The sequence below is a fragment of the Phascolarctos cinereus genome, unplaced genomic scaffold (genome assembly GCF_003287225.1).
Source record: "Phascolarctos cinereus isolate Bilbo 61053 unplaced genomic scaffold, phaCin_HiC Scaffold_726;HRSCAF=1367, whole genome shotgun sequence".
NCBI classification, from domain to species: domain Eukaryota; kingdom Metazoa; phylum Chordata; class Mammalia; order Diprotodontia; family Phascolarctidae; genus Phascolarctos; species Phascolarctos cinereus.
In genome coordinates, this window is record NW_027556098.1 from 418998253 (window position 1) to 419013560 (window position 15308).

At 40.6% G+C, this 15308-nt stretch overlaps 1 protein-coding gene across 1 annotated transcript; it reads right to left on the minus strand.

Annotated features, from left to right (window-relative positions):
• Positions 1-3305: 3305 nt before the first annotated feature.
• On the minus strand, positions 3306-15308 carry LOC110219929 (zinc finger protein 90-like). Its single transcript, XM_078146263.1, has 4 exons — positions 15300-15308; positions 13448-13574; positions 12724-12823; positions 3306-5652 (listed from the first exon to the last, which is right to left on the minus strand). Exons 1-4 carry the CDS (start codon positions 15306-15308, stop codon positions 4881-4883), a joined length of 1008 nt encoding a protein of 335 aa, XP_078002389.1. The 3' UTR covers positions 3306-4880.

Below are 15308 nucleotides of genomic sequence, written 5' to 3' on the forward strand. Positions count from 1 at the left end.
AGCAATATTGTAAAGATAAACACTTTTGACAGACTTAGGAACTCCAATCTTCATGATCACCCACCACAATTTCAAGGGACTCATCAAGAAACCCGCTCTCCACATCGAGATAGAGAACAAATAGACTTAGAGGGCAGACTGAAACTTTGTTGTTCCTCTATTGATTTTTTTTAAAAAATGTGCAACATGGCTAATATGGACATTTGTTTTGCTTGGTTTAATTGTTCTTGCCTTCTTATGAGGTGGAGGAGAGGGCATGCAGAGGGAGAGAATTTGGAACTAGGAAAAAAAAGAGAAATGTCTGTGCTTTAAATAAGTAAATAAAAACACAGAAGGAAAACAGTGGAATACCTTAGGGTTCAATTGCTGAGAAAACCAACAGTCTTAGTCTGAAAGAAATATTTAGCCCTGGAGTTCTTTACTTTTTTGTGTCCTGGGCAATCTTTGGCAGGGTCATGAAGCCAGAAGCACTGTTTTAAAAAACATATTTGAAGGAAACACTGAATTTCAACTACAGGTTAGTGAATATTGGGATATGTTTTTTTCCATACAACTTCACAGACCCCCTGAATTCTATCCATGTACCCAACAAGATCTATAAAACTCAGGTTAAGAAGCCCTGATTTAAACCAGCAACTCACATTATATATCACAACAAACTGGAAATTGATAAACTGGTCATTATCAGAAACTAGGAGACACAGAAATGGAGGAAATGTCTGGAAAGGACCTATCCATGTGAAGAGGGAATTCTCTGAAAGGAGCTCGGGTCCACTAATCTCAAGTCTAATCCCCAGATCTGAGAAACATTTGTGACATCTCTTTGTGCAATATTTGAAAAGCTGCCCCCAGATAAAATCTGAGCTGTTTCACGTAATATCTCATGATGATTATAATACTTAGCATTTAAATACAATTTTAAGCTATCTCCTCCACAAAAAACAAACAAAACTACAGCTAGATTTCATGCCTTGACAAAGATTGAAACAGGATACTGTACTAACTATTGTTATTTTAACTGTAAGTACCTCAGCTGCCACTACCTGATGGCCAGGTTGGTCATATTCACTCCACCTCAAGGGTTCTCTAGTACCCTTAAGGGAGTTTTGAGTTGTCTAGGTCCTCTGCCATTGACTCCAGCTTACACTGATGGTGTTCTTTCAGTTCTAGAGGAGAATTCGTTGTACTTCCAGTTCCATTTCACTACTTAACAGATTAGCAAAAGGATATTCACTTCAAAAGTATAACAAATATACATGTTCCCTAATATGTGGGGTACAATCCCTGCCACCTTTCCCCCCATCATGTCACATTCTGAGGAGCAGGGAATTAGGTTCATGGCTAGACTTTCTTATCACAATCCCAAGTTCTAAGCCCATACTGCTGATGGTCTTCAATCCCAGGTGGCTTCTTCAGGCTTCCCTGATGGGCTGGCTAGTTGCAATACTTGCCCTGGAATCCTGGCTCCAAGGCTCTCATGGTTCAATTCTGGGTTCAGGTGGGAATTCTACCTCCCCTCTCCCCTGCCAGGGCCTAGAGTTGAGATGGACAAGCAAAACAGAAAAGACATAAATCAAGCCCATTCCTCAGAGCTCCAAGGAAGCCCTTCCCCACTCCATTCAGTTCATGGTGCCCACATGAATGTGAGCATCACCTTCTCTCACCATCAATGGAAAAAGAGCAATATAGTCAGAGTCTGGCAGTTTTACAGACTGTCTGTTTTGGCTAACTGAAGTCAATGAAAGGAGGCTACTTCCACCCACCTTGCTAAAGGAACTCAGGATATCTTTTCCCAGAAGCAGGGTGCCTCCATGTTAGGCACTCCAAAGCCCCATTATACCATACTCTCCCAGAAGGTTGAGCTCTAAACACCAGATCATGAAACAGTTTACAGGACCACTCAGTGGGCACCATAAAATGAATTCAGCTCAATCTGCCTCGTCCAAACAATTCACCTGAGTCTAGCAGGACCAGGCATTGAAGGAAGGGACAAAGAAGCCTTGAACTTGAGATTGGTACTGATTCATGCTAGCGTGTGGAGGAAAAGAAAAGCTAGTTAACAAACGCCATGGGGGACAGAATGGAATTTGAGCCTTTACGTTATTTAGCGGGTCTAGGAGACTACTGTATTCCCTATAATAATCTTTTATCTTTCATTTTATAAATTTTAAAATATTGTGATAAAACACAGGTTGAGTCAGATGGCCAAAGGAGTCTATGACACAATTTTTTAAGCGTGAAGTTAATTTTTTAAGCCCAGGGTAGTTTCATGTCATTTGGTAAACCAGGGCAGGGCTTGGGTTCACCCACCTGCCATTGATCACTGCCTCCTCTTTCACTCTGATAGACGTCCCCTCTGGGCTGGATTGAGGACTTTCAATCTCCTCACCTCTAAAACTGATAAGTCTGCCTCCAAGCTTGGACACCTTCATCTTCAAATGGGTGTTTTGTCACCAATACTAAGGAGAGAAAGAAAAATGGCAGACAAGGGCACCATGCTCAGGCTCAGCTAAGTCAATGCAAGTGTTATAGCTGCCATGTTTGTGATCTGCCATTTATGCCTCAGAGTTAGACATTGACCCAGTCTCTACCACTACAGAGAGGCTTGAAATTCTTCCTATACCTGAGAGGTACAAAGAGAAGAAAGATGGAGAGTGGGGCAGGGGATTACTCTTGGAGGGTTATCAGCTTCCTGCAGGGATCTGGGAAGAATACACTCAGGCTCAGACTTAGACCTCTTCTAGGACTGAGGGACTACTCTTTCTTTGATTTCCTCTTCCCATATGTGTCCAGTAACAGGACCTGCCTGTTTCTTTTACATTAACGTTTCCTGTATCCCAATTTTGGTCTCAAACATAAAGCCTAGGAATTAGGAACATTGGGGCATACAGCCCTATGTCAGCCTCAATGTCAGAAGTCACAAGAGTCAGAATTGCGTGATCTTATACAATCCCACACATACTGAGAAAAAGCCCAATTAATTCCAAAGACAAAGTTTTGCAGATTGAAAAACAAGAAATATTTGACAAAATGTGCCCAAGATTACTGCTTTCTGAGTATTGCAGACAACTAGATAGATGGATGGAGGGGAAGAAGGGGGAGGAGAGAGAGAGAAATGGCTAGAAAGATAGGTAGTAATAGTGTTTTAGTAACAGAAACCCCATGTTTCTCATTAAATATGTGAAGCTGGTAAAAAGTTCCCGGCTATTATCACAGGACAGAAAACAATCTTCTCACATAGATCAATCCTTTAAGTGTTTAAAACTTTAATCAGCTCTACACAAAACAGAAATATATGACTGCTGCCTCATGTTTGAGCATATTTATTTACAGAGATTTCTCTACTGTGTATGTTATAATTCAGAGTAAAAGTTTCTGATCCAGCTCAGTCTTTCCACATTCATTGCATTAATGGAGTCTTTGGCCAAAGATGGGAAGTAAGCATTTACCAACAGTTCAAGGCCCTACTATATTATTGCCAGCATATCCTATAGTATGAAATGTTCTGATTTTCATCAAGTCCTGTGTATGGGCAGAAAGCTTTCTTATATCATGTTTTCTATGTAGTATGGATTCTCTGAAATTTAGAATGCTGTGTTCCCTGATGGAAGGGCAGTCTTCATGAATTATATTGACAAGATTTACGAAGCAATTGGCATAGAATAAGGTATTTCCACCAGGAGTATGTAAGCTTCTTGAGGGCAGGGCAATTTTGTCTTTATACCTCATTTCTGGGCACAGTACTTGACACACAATGTTATTTCAGTCATGTCTGACTCTTTATGACCCCATTTGGGGTTTTCTTGGCAAAGATACTGTAGTAGTTTGCTATTTTCTTCTCCAGCTCATTTTACAGAGGAAAAAACTGAGGCAAACAGGGTGAAGTGACTTGCCCAGGGTCACACAGCTAATAAATGTCTGAGGCCAGATTTGAACTCAGGAAGATGAGTCTTCCTGACTTCAGACCCAATGCTCTCTCCACTGTGGCACCTAGCTGACACACAATAGACACTCAATATATACTTCTTTAGTTCAACTGAAATGCTTTAGCAGAAGGCCTACTGCCAATCATTCATAAGCTTTCTTTCTAGCATGAATTTCCTAACGTAGAATGGAAGTTCTTCACTCTGGCAGATAGCCTTCCTAAATTCAAACACTCATGCAAGTTCACCTAGTTTGAGTTCTCAGCATCCTAGACCATGGAGACAGAGGAAATTGCTTTCTTTCTTTCTTTCTTTCATAAAATTGCTATTTTGGAGAGACTTGAGAGATCTTGTAGTCATATGGCCCAGATGTCAGTCCTAAGCTTTCTATATGGGATGAATTTTTTGATGTTGAGTTAGGGATCATCTCTGGCAGAAGACTTTCTAACTAACATTCATGACATTTATAAGATCTCTCTTTAATATGAATTCTTTGATCATCAGCAAATTCATTCCTGAAATAAAAGGCCTTCCCCCATTCATGACATTTGTAATCTTTCTTTTTGGTGTGAATTTTCCAGTGATGAGTAAGCACTGGTTTGGAGCAAAAGGCCTTCCCATATTCATTAATTACATTTATAAGGTTTCTATTCAGAATGAATTCTCTGATGTTTAACAAGGGTTGTCTTCTTGTGGAAAGCCTTCCCACATTCACTGCATTTAAAACATTGTCCAGTATGAATTCTGACATGTTGATTAAGCACTTGTCTGCAGCAAAAAGCCTTCCCACATTCATGACATTCATAAGGTTTCTCTCCAGTATGAATTCTCATATGTTGATTGAGATATGAATTAAATGGGAAAGCTTCCCACATTTTTACATTTAAAAGGTTTCTTTCCAGTATGAATTTTCTGATGCTGAATAAGGACTCTTTTCCAATGAAAGGCCTTCCCACACTAATGACATTCATATGGTTTCTCTCCAGTATGAATTCTCTGATGTCTAGTAAGTTCTCTCTTCCTATAGAAGGCCTTCCCACACTCATGACATTCATATGGTTTTTCTCCAGTATGAATCCTCTGATGTTGAGTAAACTCTGGTCTCCTGCTAAAGGTCTTCCCATATTCATTACATTTATAAGGTTTCTTTCCAGTATGAATTCTCCTGTGTTGAGTAAGATATGATTTATGTGCAAAATTCTTTCCACATTCAAGACATTCATATGATTTTTCTCCTGTATGAATTTTCTGATGTCGAGTAAGCTCTGGTCTACAGGTAAAGTTCTTGCTACATTCACTACATTCAAAAGGTTTCTCACCAGTATGAGTTCTCTGATGTAGAATAAGGGTTGCCTTTCTATGGAAGGCCTTTCTGCATTCACCACATTCATAAGGTTTCTCTCCAGTGTGAATTTTCACATGTTGAGTAAGGATTCCTTTCCTATGGAAGGTCTTCCCACATTCACTACATTCATAAGACTTCTCTCTCGTATGACTTATCTGATGTTGGCTAAGGGATGTCTTCCTGTGTTCGTAACATCCATAATGTTTCTCCCTACAAAGTACTTTCACATGTGGAGTAAAAGCTGTCTTCCAGAAGTTCTTCACACCTACATCATATCCGAGGGATTTCTCTCCAGTACAAGTTTTCTGATTTTCTGTAGTCTCTGTGCTTCTCTTGAAGCCCTTCCCAAATTCAGGATATTTAGGTTGCTCCCCAGTATGACTCCTGTGATGAGAAGAAAGGCATGGGTGGTGACTGTCAGCCTTACTACATTCATTACATTCATGAACTTCCTCTCTTCTAAGCATTTGCTGATGAGTTCTCTATAAGTCACATAGCTTGAAGGAAAACCTTCCGATGTCCATGGGATTTCTCTCCAGGACCTACTGTTCCATAGGCATTCGTGGGTGGGCTACACCTAGAGGCTCTCCTATATTCATGATATTCATCTGATTTCTCTATTCCATGATATTTAATAAGGTTGAATCCAGAACTGAAGAGTTTATAGTATTAGAAATATATTGGTAATATAGTAATATTATTTAATAATATTATATTGTTTTATATATTATATTATAATATTTAATTATATCATATAACATTAACATATATCAATATAATAATAATATTAGAAAATAATTTGAGTGGATTCCTATTAGATTTATTTTGGTCAAAAAATAGACTTAACTTCTCTCTGTTGCATTTATGGAGACTTTTCCCCATAGACTCTTCCTACAGTAGAGAAGAGATCAGAACTGGATTCAAGCTTTTTCCATATTTACTATACTCATGGCTTCTTCCTTTGTGTGAGAGTACCCTTACCTAGAATATGCCTCCTCATTGCTCTGCTGCTGCTCAAACTGGCATCACATTCCCAGGTTTTTCTCAAGCTGGAGACCAGCAGATGACTCTCTGTAAGATTTGAGAAAATGTCTCTAGAGAAAGACTCTCCTTTAGAAAAGACCCCTTGTTTTTTTTAAATAGTCTCCCTCTCTGAAAATGAAATTTAAATACCTATATTCTCCTTGCATCCATCTACTCTTTACTTATACCTAGCTTGTGTCTCCTTCACGAATACCATCATCAAAATGTAAATAATATTAGAATCACTTTAACATTCATCCTCACAATAGCCTGGAGATAAAGGAAAGTTAGTTTTTCCATTTGCCACATGAGGCTCAAAGACTTTTAGTATATCACCAATTAGTAATAGAGACAAACTTAGGCCTGGGTGACCTCATTTCCATTTTAGGAATGGAAGATAAAATTTAGGAAAAGATGAAATTCCATAGAACAAATGGAAAAGGCTTATACCTGTGTACAAAATATCAACCTCACAAGTACAGGATGATGATGTAGAATCACCATTCTGTAAAATATCTGGGGGTCTCAGTGGACTACTCACTCAGGATGAGCCAGCAGTGAATTCAATCTTGGGATGCATTAAGAGAGGCATGCCTGCTAGGAATCAAGGGAAAATTCCATCTCAATGTAATATCCCCTTATCAGGGCACATGTGGAAGAAGGCATTCACTTCTGTGCAGGACAATTTTAAGAAGGATGTGGACCAGCTATGAAAATAGGAAAGCTCTCTGGCATTAAAGGGGTCCAATGTAAGGATATTAGGAACTTTAAAGTACCATGATTCTGCTGGCTGGCCAGGAGACAGTCTGACTTCTTAGCCATAGATATTAAAAATGGATAATTTGCATCTAGAGCCTGAGTATTAACCCTCTGAAAAGTGGATTTCATTCAACCTGGTGTAACTGTATGCACACCTCTGGCTTTTATGCACCCTACAACTGGTAAAGGCCACAGAGTTGCTGAATGCCTCGTCTATACCAAAGATCTAACATTATTCCAGGAGCATATGGGACTGATTAGCCTCTACTGGGGCCTCATTATCGATTACCACCTACTTCCACATGCATTGTCTGCATCAGGGCCTTGTAAGTTGGGGTCCAGACTCTTGTAAGCTCAATGACCTCGTGAAAAGAGCAAGTGATTTAGAGTCTGGAAGACTTGAGTTCAAATCCAGCCTTGGACACTTACTAGCTGTGTGAACCTGGGCAACTCATTTAATCCTGTTTGCCCCAGTTTCCTCATCTATAAGAAATGAGCTAGAGAAGGAAATGGCAAACAACTCTAGTATCTGTGCCAACAAGATGCCAAATGAGATCACAAAGAGTTGGACATGATTAAAAAACAACTGAACAACAAAAACGATGGGGATAATATCAGCATGCACCTCTCAGCACTGCTGTGAGAATCTAATGAGATAGTATTTGTAAGGTATTTTGTAAGCCATAAAGTGCTATTATTATTCTTAGGTGTCCCTATATTCTAGGAAAACTGTAGGAAGAGGGGAAGATAAACAGAAGGAATAAGAGGGAAGATAGGGTCACAAGGGGGAAGAGACCGAGGAGAAGCAAGAAAGAGAGGCGGGAATCAGCAATGACCAAAGACTGACAGAGACAGGCCATCCTCGCTTCACACAGTCATGCTCAGTCAATGCAATCATCCTTTCCTACCCAATTCTCTTCACTCCAGGAGCATTTACTGTCTCTACTATAGCAAGAGAGCCAGGAATTCCTTGTTATTTACAGTTTCCACTCTCTATGCCTCACTCTTCTAACTTGATAATAATACCCCAGAAGGTTGTGAACACATCTGCTTCTCCCGTGATCCCATCAAGGGCCCATGGCAATTCTCTATGGGCAGTGATAACCCATAAAAGCTTGCCAAAAGATGGCAGACTGAAAGGTCCCAGGTGAGCCTACCTCCACACTAACGATGTTCCAAATATCATTAGACAGATGACATGACAGTGGACCGGGAACCTTCAAATGGCACAGGTAGATGCAAGGAGAGGAATTTGTTTTGTAAAAAGTTATCTGCATTTTTCTGTACTAATCATAAAGATAAAGGAAATTTTATAAAAAGAAAATAAATTGTAGAATTAGATAAAATAAGGACATATAAATGGGAAAAGGAAGAGATGGGTAAGACTATCCAGGCAGATGGGGAAAAGGGGACAAAGAAGTCAGTGGCTGGAAACTGCCATAGCTGCAGGCTGCAGAGAAGCTAATTTAGGCTCATTCTCAGGAGAAAGGTCCTAACAATGAAAGCTATCCCCAAATGGAAAGGGTTGCCTTGAGAGGTGATGAGCCTCCCCTCTAGGGAAGGCTTCAAGCTGCATGGACACTTCTCAGGGATTCCAAGAGGCAGGGTTGGAGAAGAGAAACATTCCAGGTTGGGAGGACACAGCTAAGGTAAAAGCACCGAGCTGGGAGATGGAACATCATTTGTGAAGCCAGAAGGCCAGGCTAACTAGACTGCTTAAGGCATGGAGGAGAGGGATGTGTAAAACCTGGAGAAGTTGGAAGGGATCAGGTGGTGAAGGTATTTAAATGCCAAAAAGAAAAGTGTACATTTTATGAGGAAGGTAGTAGGGAGCCACTTGGAGCTCACTGAGTAAAGGGAGCATGCCCAAACTGGGGTAGAAAAATCTGGCACTGGAATGGAGTGTGGAATGGAACAGGGACAGTATGAAGGCAGGGAGACTGAGCAGATGGCTATAGCAACAGTCCCAGCCAGAAGGGACAAGAGTGGAAACTAAGCTGGATTAGTGGAGACCCAGAAATACAGTCATATTGGGGAGGAAGAAACGATTTGGCAAAAGTTTAGATTTGGGAGTGAGTAAATTGATGAGACAAGAATGACAAGAAGATTTTGAATAGAAGTGACTAGAAGGACAGTGGTAGCATTAATGAGAAAAGAATTCACAAAAAAACTTGTTGTGGGGGACAGATAATTTCTGTTCGGGGATATGTTGAAGTTGAGATGCTTGAGAGAAAGCCAGTTCCAAATGTCCAGTATGCCACATTCTTTGGAAATACAGACGTAAAGAATTCTAAAAGTATTGATTGCTCATAAATAGCTTGAGCCTGTATCATAAAAGTTACAATATTGGTTAAACTTACTTATAGTACCATCCCCTAAAATTACCACAGGATTCTTTTACAGAGCTAGAAAGGATAATAAGGAAATTTATCTGAAAAACTAAAAGATCAAGAATCTCAGAGGGAAATGAAAAAAGGTGGTATATTAAGGCAGCCTTGGTAGAACCATAAGTTGGTCCACTCTTCTGGAAAGTAATTTGGAACTATGGCCCCCAATTACTGTGCATACCTCCTGACCCAGTGATATACTCCATCTCTTAGCTCTGGCCATTTTCCCTACGTGTAGCTTTTTGGCCATATTTGTTTACCTATTATCCCTCCCATTAGATTGTAAGCTCCTACAGGGTAAGGAACGTTTTTTGTCACTTTCTGTATCCGCAGCTCTCAGGTAGTGCCTGGTACATCACAGGTCCTTAATAAACGCTTACTGACTGACTACAATAACGAGGCTGACAAGAACAGCATTATGCTAAGCAAGCCACAGTATCTCACTGGATCCTCACAACAATCCTGGGAGACAGATGCTATTATTATCCCCATTTCATTGTGGAAACTGAGGCAAACAGCTGAAGGACACACAACTAGTAAGTGTCTGAGGCTTGATTTCACATCAGGTTTTCCTCACTCTAGATTCAAGGCTGTATTCACTATGCCACCTACATACCTGTATGCCTCACTTCAGTACTACACCTATATGTGTGTGTGTATATATGTATATATATGTACATATGTATATGTGTGTATATAAATGTATGTGCATATATGCACATATAAATATATATATAACAACATATATGTTACACACACACAGAGCACCACAAAGAAATTAAAGAAATAGGAAATGGGCCCATGTGGACAAAAATATATGTAGTAACTATTTTTGTAGTGGTAAAGAACTGGAAACCAAGGGAGTACTCATCCAGTGGGGAATGACTGAGTAAATTATGATTTAAGAATGTAATAAAATATCTACATTGTAAGACACGAAGAAAAGAATTATTTAAGGAAAACCAGGGAAGACTAGTAATTACTGCTGCAAAGGGAAGGGAGAAAAACCAGGAGAACAATCTCTACAATACAATAACAATAATAACAAAGACAAACATCTTTGAAATATTTGGGATCTCAGATGACGGCAACGATTCCATGCTTCCAGAGGACCCCTGATGAAGTTAGCCACCTCCCTCCTGACAAAGGGGCATGGATGCGGGACACAGTGCAGAAGATGTAGATTTTTGGGACACAGTCAGTATATTTTGCTTTACTATGTGTATTTCTTTCTCTTCTTTCTTTTTTTGAGAGGCAATTAGGGTTAAGTGACTTGCCCAGGGTCACACAGCTATTAAGTGTCTGAGGCCAGATTTTAACTCACATCTTTGTGATTCCAGGGCCAGTGCTCTATCCACTGTACCACCTAGCTGTCCCACAATGTATATTCCTTACAAACTATCTGTTTTCCTCTTTTTCTCCTAATGGAAAGGTAAGTGTGAAGGAGAAGAAAATTCTTTATAATCTCATTGAAAAAAAATCATTTAGATAAATGAATGGATGGATAGACAGATAAATGGCACAGGCAGTTGGTGATGTGGGAACTGAGTCCATGGGATGCAATGAGGTCACCGATGGAGAAGGAGTTTAGAGAAGTGAGAAGATCAAGAAATGTTCCTTAGGGTCTAACCACTGTTAGGGGTATAAAACAAAGCAAAAAACCTTTTACATAAATGCACAGCACAAGAATTTTAAAGGAAGGAATGCCTATAAGTAGGGATGAAAGGAGTAGGTGATCATGCCCGCATGTCATATTATAAAACAGTAGCTAAACAGACTTTTAGATACTGGTTTAAAAAAAAAAACAGAAGGAAAAGAGTGGAGCTCAATGAGTAGGACTCAAATTACTGGAAAAACTGACAAACTCAGAAAGAAACATTTAGATTCGGGGCTCTTCATCTTTTTGTGCATCTGGGGCCTCTCTGGCAGTAAGGAGAAGCCCAAAGCATGTTTTGTCTTGTTTTGTTTTTCACTATTATCATTATTATTATTATCCATGGATGAAGGAAATGTTCAGTTTCAATGAGGGGTGAGAGTATCTTGGTAGTTTGTTGTTTTTTCCCAAGATCCCAGACCCCCTGAATTCTATCCACAGACTCCACAGGGGTAACTAGTGTCAAGTTAAGAAGCCTTGGTTGAGATCTGCAGCTTATGTTGTCTATTGTGATAAACAGGTCCATGTTGGAAATGGATGGGTCACAAAAATGGAAGTGTCTGCACTGAAATGGCGAGCTCAGGGCAGGGAGCCCTGAGGACAGCATCATGTACTACATTTGAAAAGAGTGACCCCCCAGATGAAGGGCTGAGCTGTCTGCAATGTCTCCTCTGCCTGATGACGATGATGGTGACAATGATGATGGTGGTGATGATAATGATGACAATGATGATGATGACAATGATGGTGATGATGATGATGACAATGATGGTGGTGATGATAATGATGACAATGATGATGATGACAATGATGATGATGATGATGATGACAATGATGGTGGTGATGATAATGATGATGATGATGGTGATGATAACGGTGATGACAATGATGATGATGACGATGATAATAATGATGGTGATTATGATGGATGATGGTGATGATGATGACAGTGATGATGCTGATGTTGATGACGATAATGATGATGATGATGACATAATGATGATAATGATGACGATTATGATGATGGTGATGATGATGACGATGATGATGATGATGGTAATGATGATAATAATGATGATGATTATGATGATGATGATGATGGTGATGATAATGATGATGATAATAATGATGATGATGGTGATGATGATGACATAATGATGATAATGATGACGATTATGATGATGGTGATGATGATGACAGTGATGATGATGATGGTGATGACGATAATGATGATGATGATGATGATAATGATGATAATGATGACGATTATGATGATGGTGATGATGATGATGATAGTAATGATGATAATAATGATGACAATTATGATGATGATGATGATGGTGATGATAATGATGATGATAATAATGATGATGATGGTGATGATGATAACTCTTTTTAGGCAGTGCTTTAGCACTTACAAAGCTCTTTTAAAATATTCTCTCATTTGATTCTCATGGCCACCCTTCAATTAAGTCACTATTTGCCATTTGACAGATGAGGAAACTGAAAGAGTCAGTGACCTGGCCAGGGTCACAGAGCTAGTACGTGTCAGAATGCTAACTCGAGTCGTCCTGCCTTTAAGATTGGCACACAAGGCTAAGCAGGCTGCCCAGCTGCTGGATGGTCACTCACTCACCTGGAAAGCTGGTCCTTGGGACTTCAATCACTGGCTTCCAAGGAGGGTCCCCTCTCTCCAAGTGGCAGATCACATCTGGCTTGGAAACAGCGAGTCCTGTTCACCGGAAAGAGCAAAGAGACAGGCAAAGAGTCAGCTCAGCTTTCCACCTTGGCTCCTCTCTTTTTAGGGAGAAGTGGCTAAGCTAAGGCAAGGTCCATAGGCCACAAGTCGAATGGCCCCTCAAGCAGGCTCTGTATTCTCTTCATAGAATCTACCTGGGGAATCTGTCTCAGAATGGCTATGAACCCATTGTAGTATGAGTGGGTGGGAATATTTCAGATCTTTAGGTATCAGCACTTGAAATTCACAGGCTAATCTCAGACCTCTAAGAAAAGAGACTGGGGGAGGTACAACCTCAGGGCTAACACAATTAGTGCCATATTTCAGTTTTGTAAAGCAAACGTCTCCTATAAAATGTAAGCTCCCTAAAGGGAGAAATGGTCTGGTTATGTCTTTGGGTGTCCACTCCCTAGCATGGTGTCTGCTGGTACAATTCCTTAAAGGTCTTTCCTACGTGAATAGATAACATAAGTACCTATCTCTTAGACACAGAAGGATTAGCACTCTCAGATCTGTTTTCCAAACAATAACAGCTCAACTCCCAGGATATTTCCCAAGGGAGGGACCAAACTTCATCCAACACGTAGAATGTGACCCACCCAGGGAAGTTGTTCTTACCCAGATAGATCAGGTGCCCATAATTCTCCAGCATCACATTCCTGTACAGCTCCTTCTCAAATGGGTCCAGGCATCCCCACTTCTCTGGGGTGAAGTCTACAGCCACATCCTTGAATGTCAATGATTCCTATGATACCAAAGGAGAAGAGGTCTACACAGCAGGGGGCAATCCTTCCAGGTGTAGACTTTGGAGCATTCTAGGGAAAATATCTCTGGATTACCTACTATATGCCTGTCTATAACAGATCCTGACTCATGTCAAAATCCAGTCATTCTTGTTGACATCCAGGTATGGCTGAAGGAACACTGCATTTGGAGCCTGGGGTCCTGAGATCACTTCCTGGCTCCACCTGGGCAGCTTTGAGTGTCTCCAAAGCTCTCTAGGCCTCAGTTTACTCAAGAGTAAAATGAAGTTATGGAATATGTGAATCCTAAAGTCCTTTCTAGGTCTAAATCTCAGATTATGTGGTCCTTACACGATCCTTAGAGTTAAATTGAGCCTTGGAGTTTACAAAACTCTTTCCTTGTGGCAATTCCAGGATTTATTATCATTCCCATTTTTATGCATAAGGAAACTAAGTCAATGAAAGACTAAGTGGCCTGCCTCAGGCCACTGCTGACCAGTAAGCAGCAGAACTCAGAGTCCAGCTATGGCTCATAGCCCTCAGTTCTTCCCACTTCACCACACTGCCCCTTGTCCCCCCAAATCTTTTCCCCAAGTAAGAACACCCAGGTCCAGCCCCCAGATCATACACCAGACCTAGTTACATCTCATAAAGACATGCACAACATTAACATCAGGCATAGGCCTTTAATGATTAATTTCCAGTGAGAAACACTCCGGCCCTCCTGCTCCATGATGAATCAGATGGTGTTTCCATTGGATCACACAGAGAATCCTTAACAGTTTCTTCCCACGCACTCAGTTTCAGAGTAATGGAACCATGTTGCCTGGGGCAACACTAAAGTCACCTTGGACACACATAGTCAGTCCACAAGCACTGGATCCCCTGGTGCATCCACAGTCCCAACAGTTGAGCCAGGCAGCAAAGTTGACTTTATGCTGAATTCTGAGGTTTCCAAAGTTCTTTTATATTGATTGTGAAGCAATGAAAAATCATTCATTAAGCACTATATGTTAAGTGGGCAGCTGGGTGACACAGTGGATAGAAAGCCAGGTCTGGAGTCAAGAAGACCTGAGTTCAAATGTGGCCTCAGACATTTACTAACTGTGTGACCCTGGGCAAATTATTTAACCTCTGTTTGCCTTAATTCTCTGGAAAAGGAAATGGCAAATCACTTCAGTATTTTTGCCAAGAAAATCCCAAATGGGATCATGAAGAGTCAGACATCACTGAAAATGACTAAACAACGTGTATTAAGTACTGGGGATATTTTGATGGTAATAATAATAATAATAAATAACAGCCAGAATTTCTATTGTGCTTCAAGATTTGCAAAATGCTCTGTAAGTGTAATTTCATTTGATCCTCTCAACAACCTTGGGACATAGGCACTATTATTTCCTCAATTTTACACATGAGGAAAATGAGGCAAAAAGGTCAAGTGCCCAGGGTCACACAGCTAGCAAGTGTCTGAGGTCAGACTGGAACCAAGGTCTTCCCAGCTCTAGGTGCAGCTCTCTAGCCACTGAGCCACCTAGCTGCCCTGGTACAAATAGACAATTGAAGATGGTGTTTACAGTTCTGTTGGGAGGATGTGCCACGTTCAGGGAGGGGCGTGTGATCAGGAAGAGGGATTCTGGTTGGGCAAGTTGCTGGGATGATGAAGAGGGTTATCAGGAGGAGACTGGCATGCCCTATCCAGGGTCCAGGAGCAAGGGCTGCATTGCCATGGTCAT

What these genes read in the sequence shown, in the direction of transcription:
- LOC110219929 (XM_078146263.1), bottom strand. An exon ending in TGGGCACCTGATCTATCTGG is followed by an intron (nt 12,824 to 13,447) that starts GTAAGAACAACT and finishes TCCGGTGAACAG; the next exon opens with GACTCGCTGTTTCCAAGCCA. An exon ending in AGGACCAGCTTTCCAGGTGA is followed by an intron (nt 5,653 to 12,723) that starts GTGAGTGACCAT and finishes TTCTCATCACAG; the next exon opens with GAGTCATACTGGGGAGCAAC.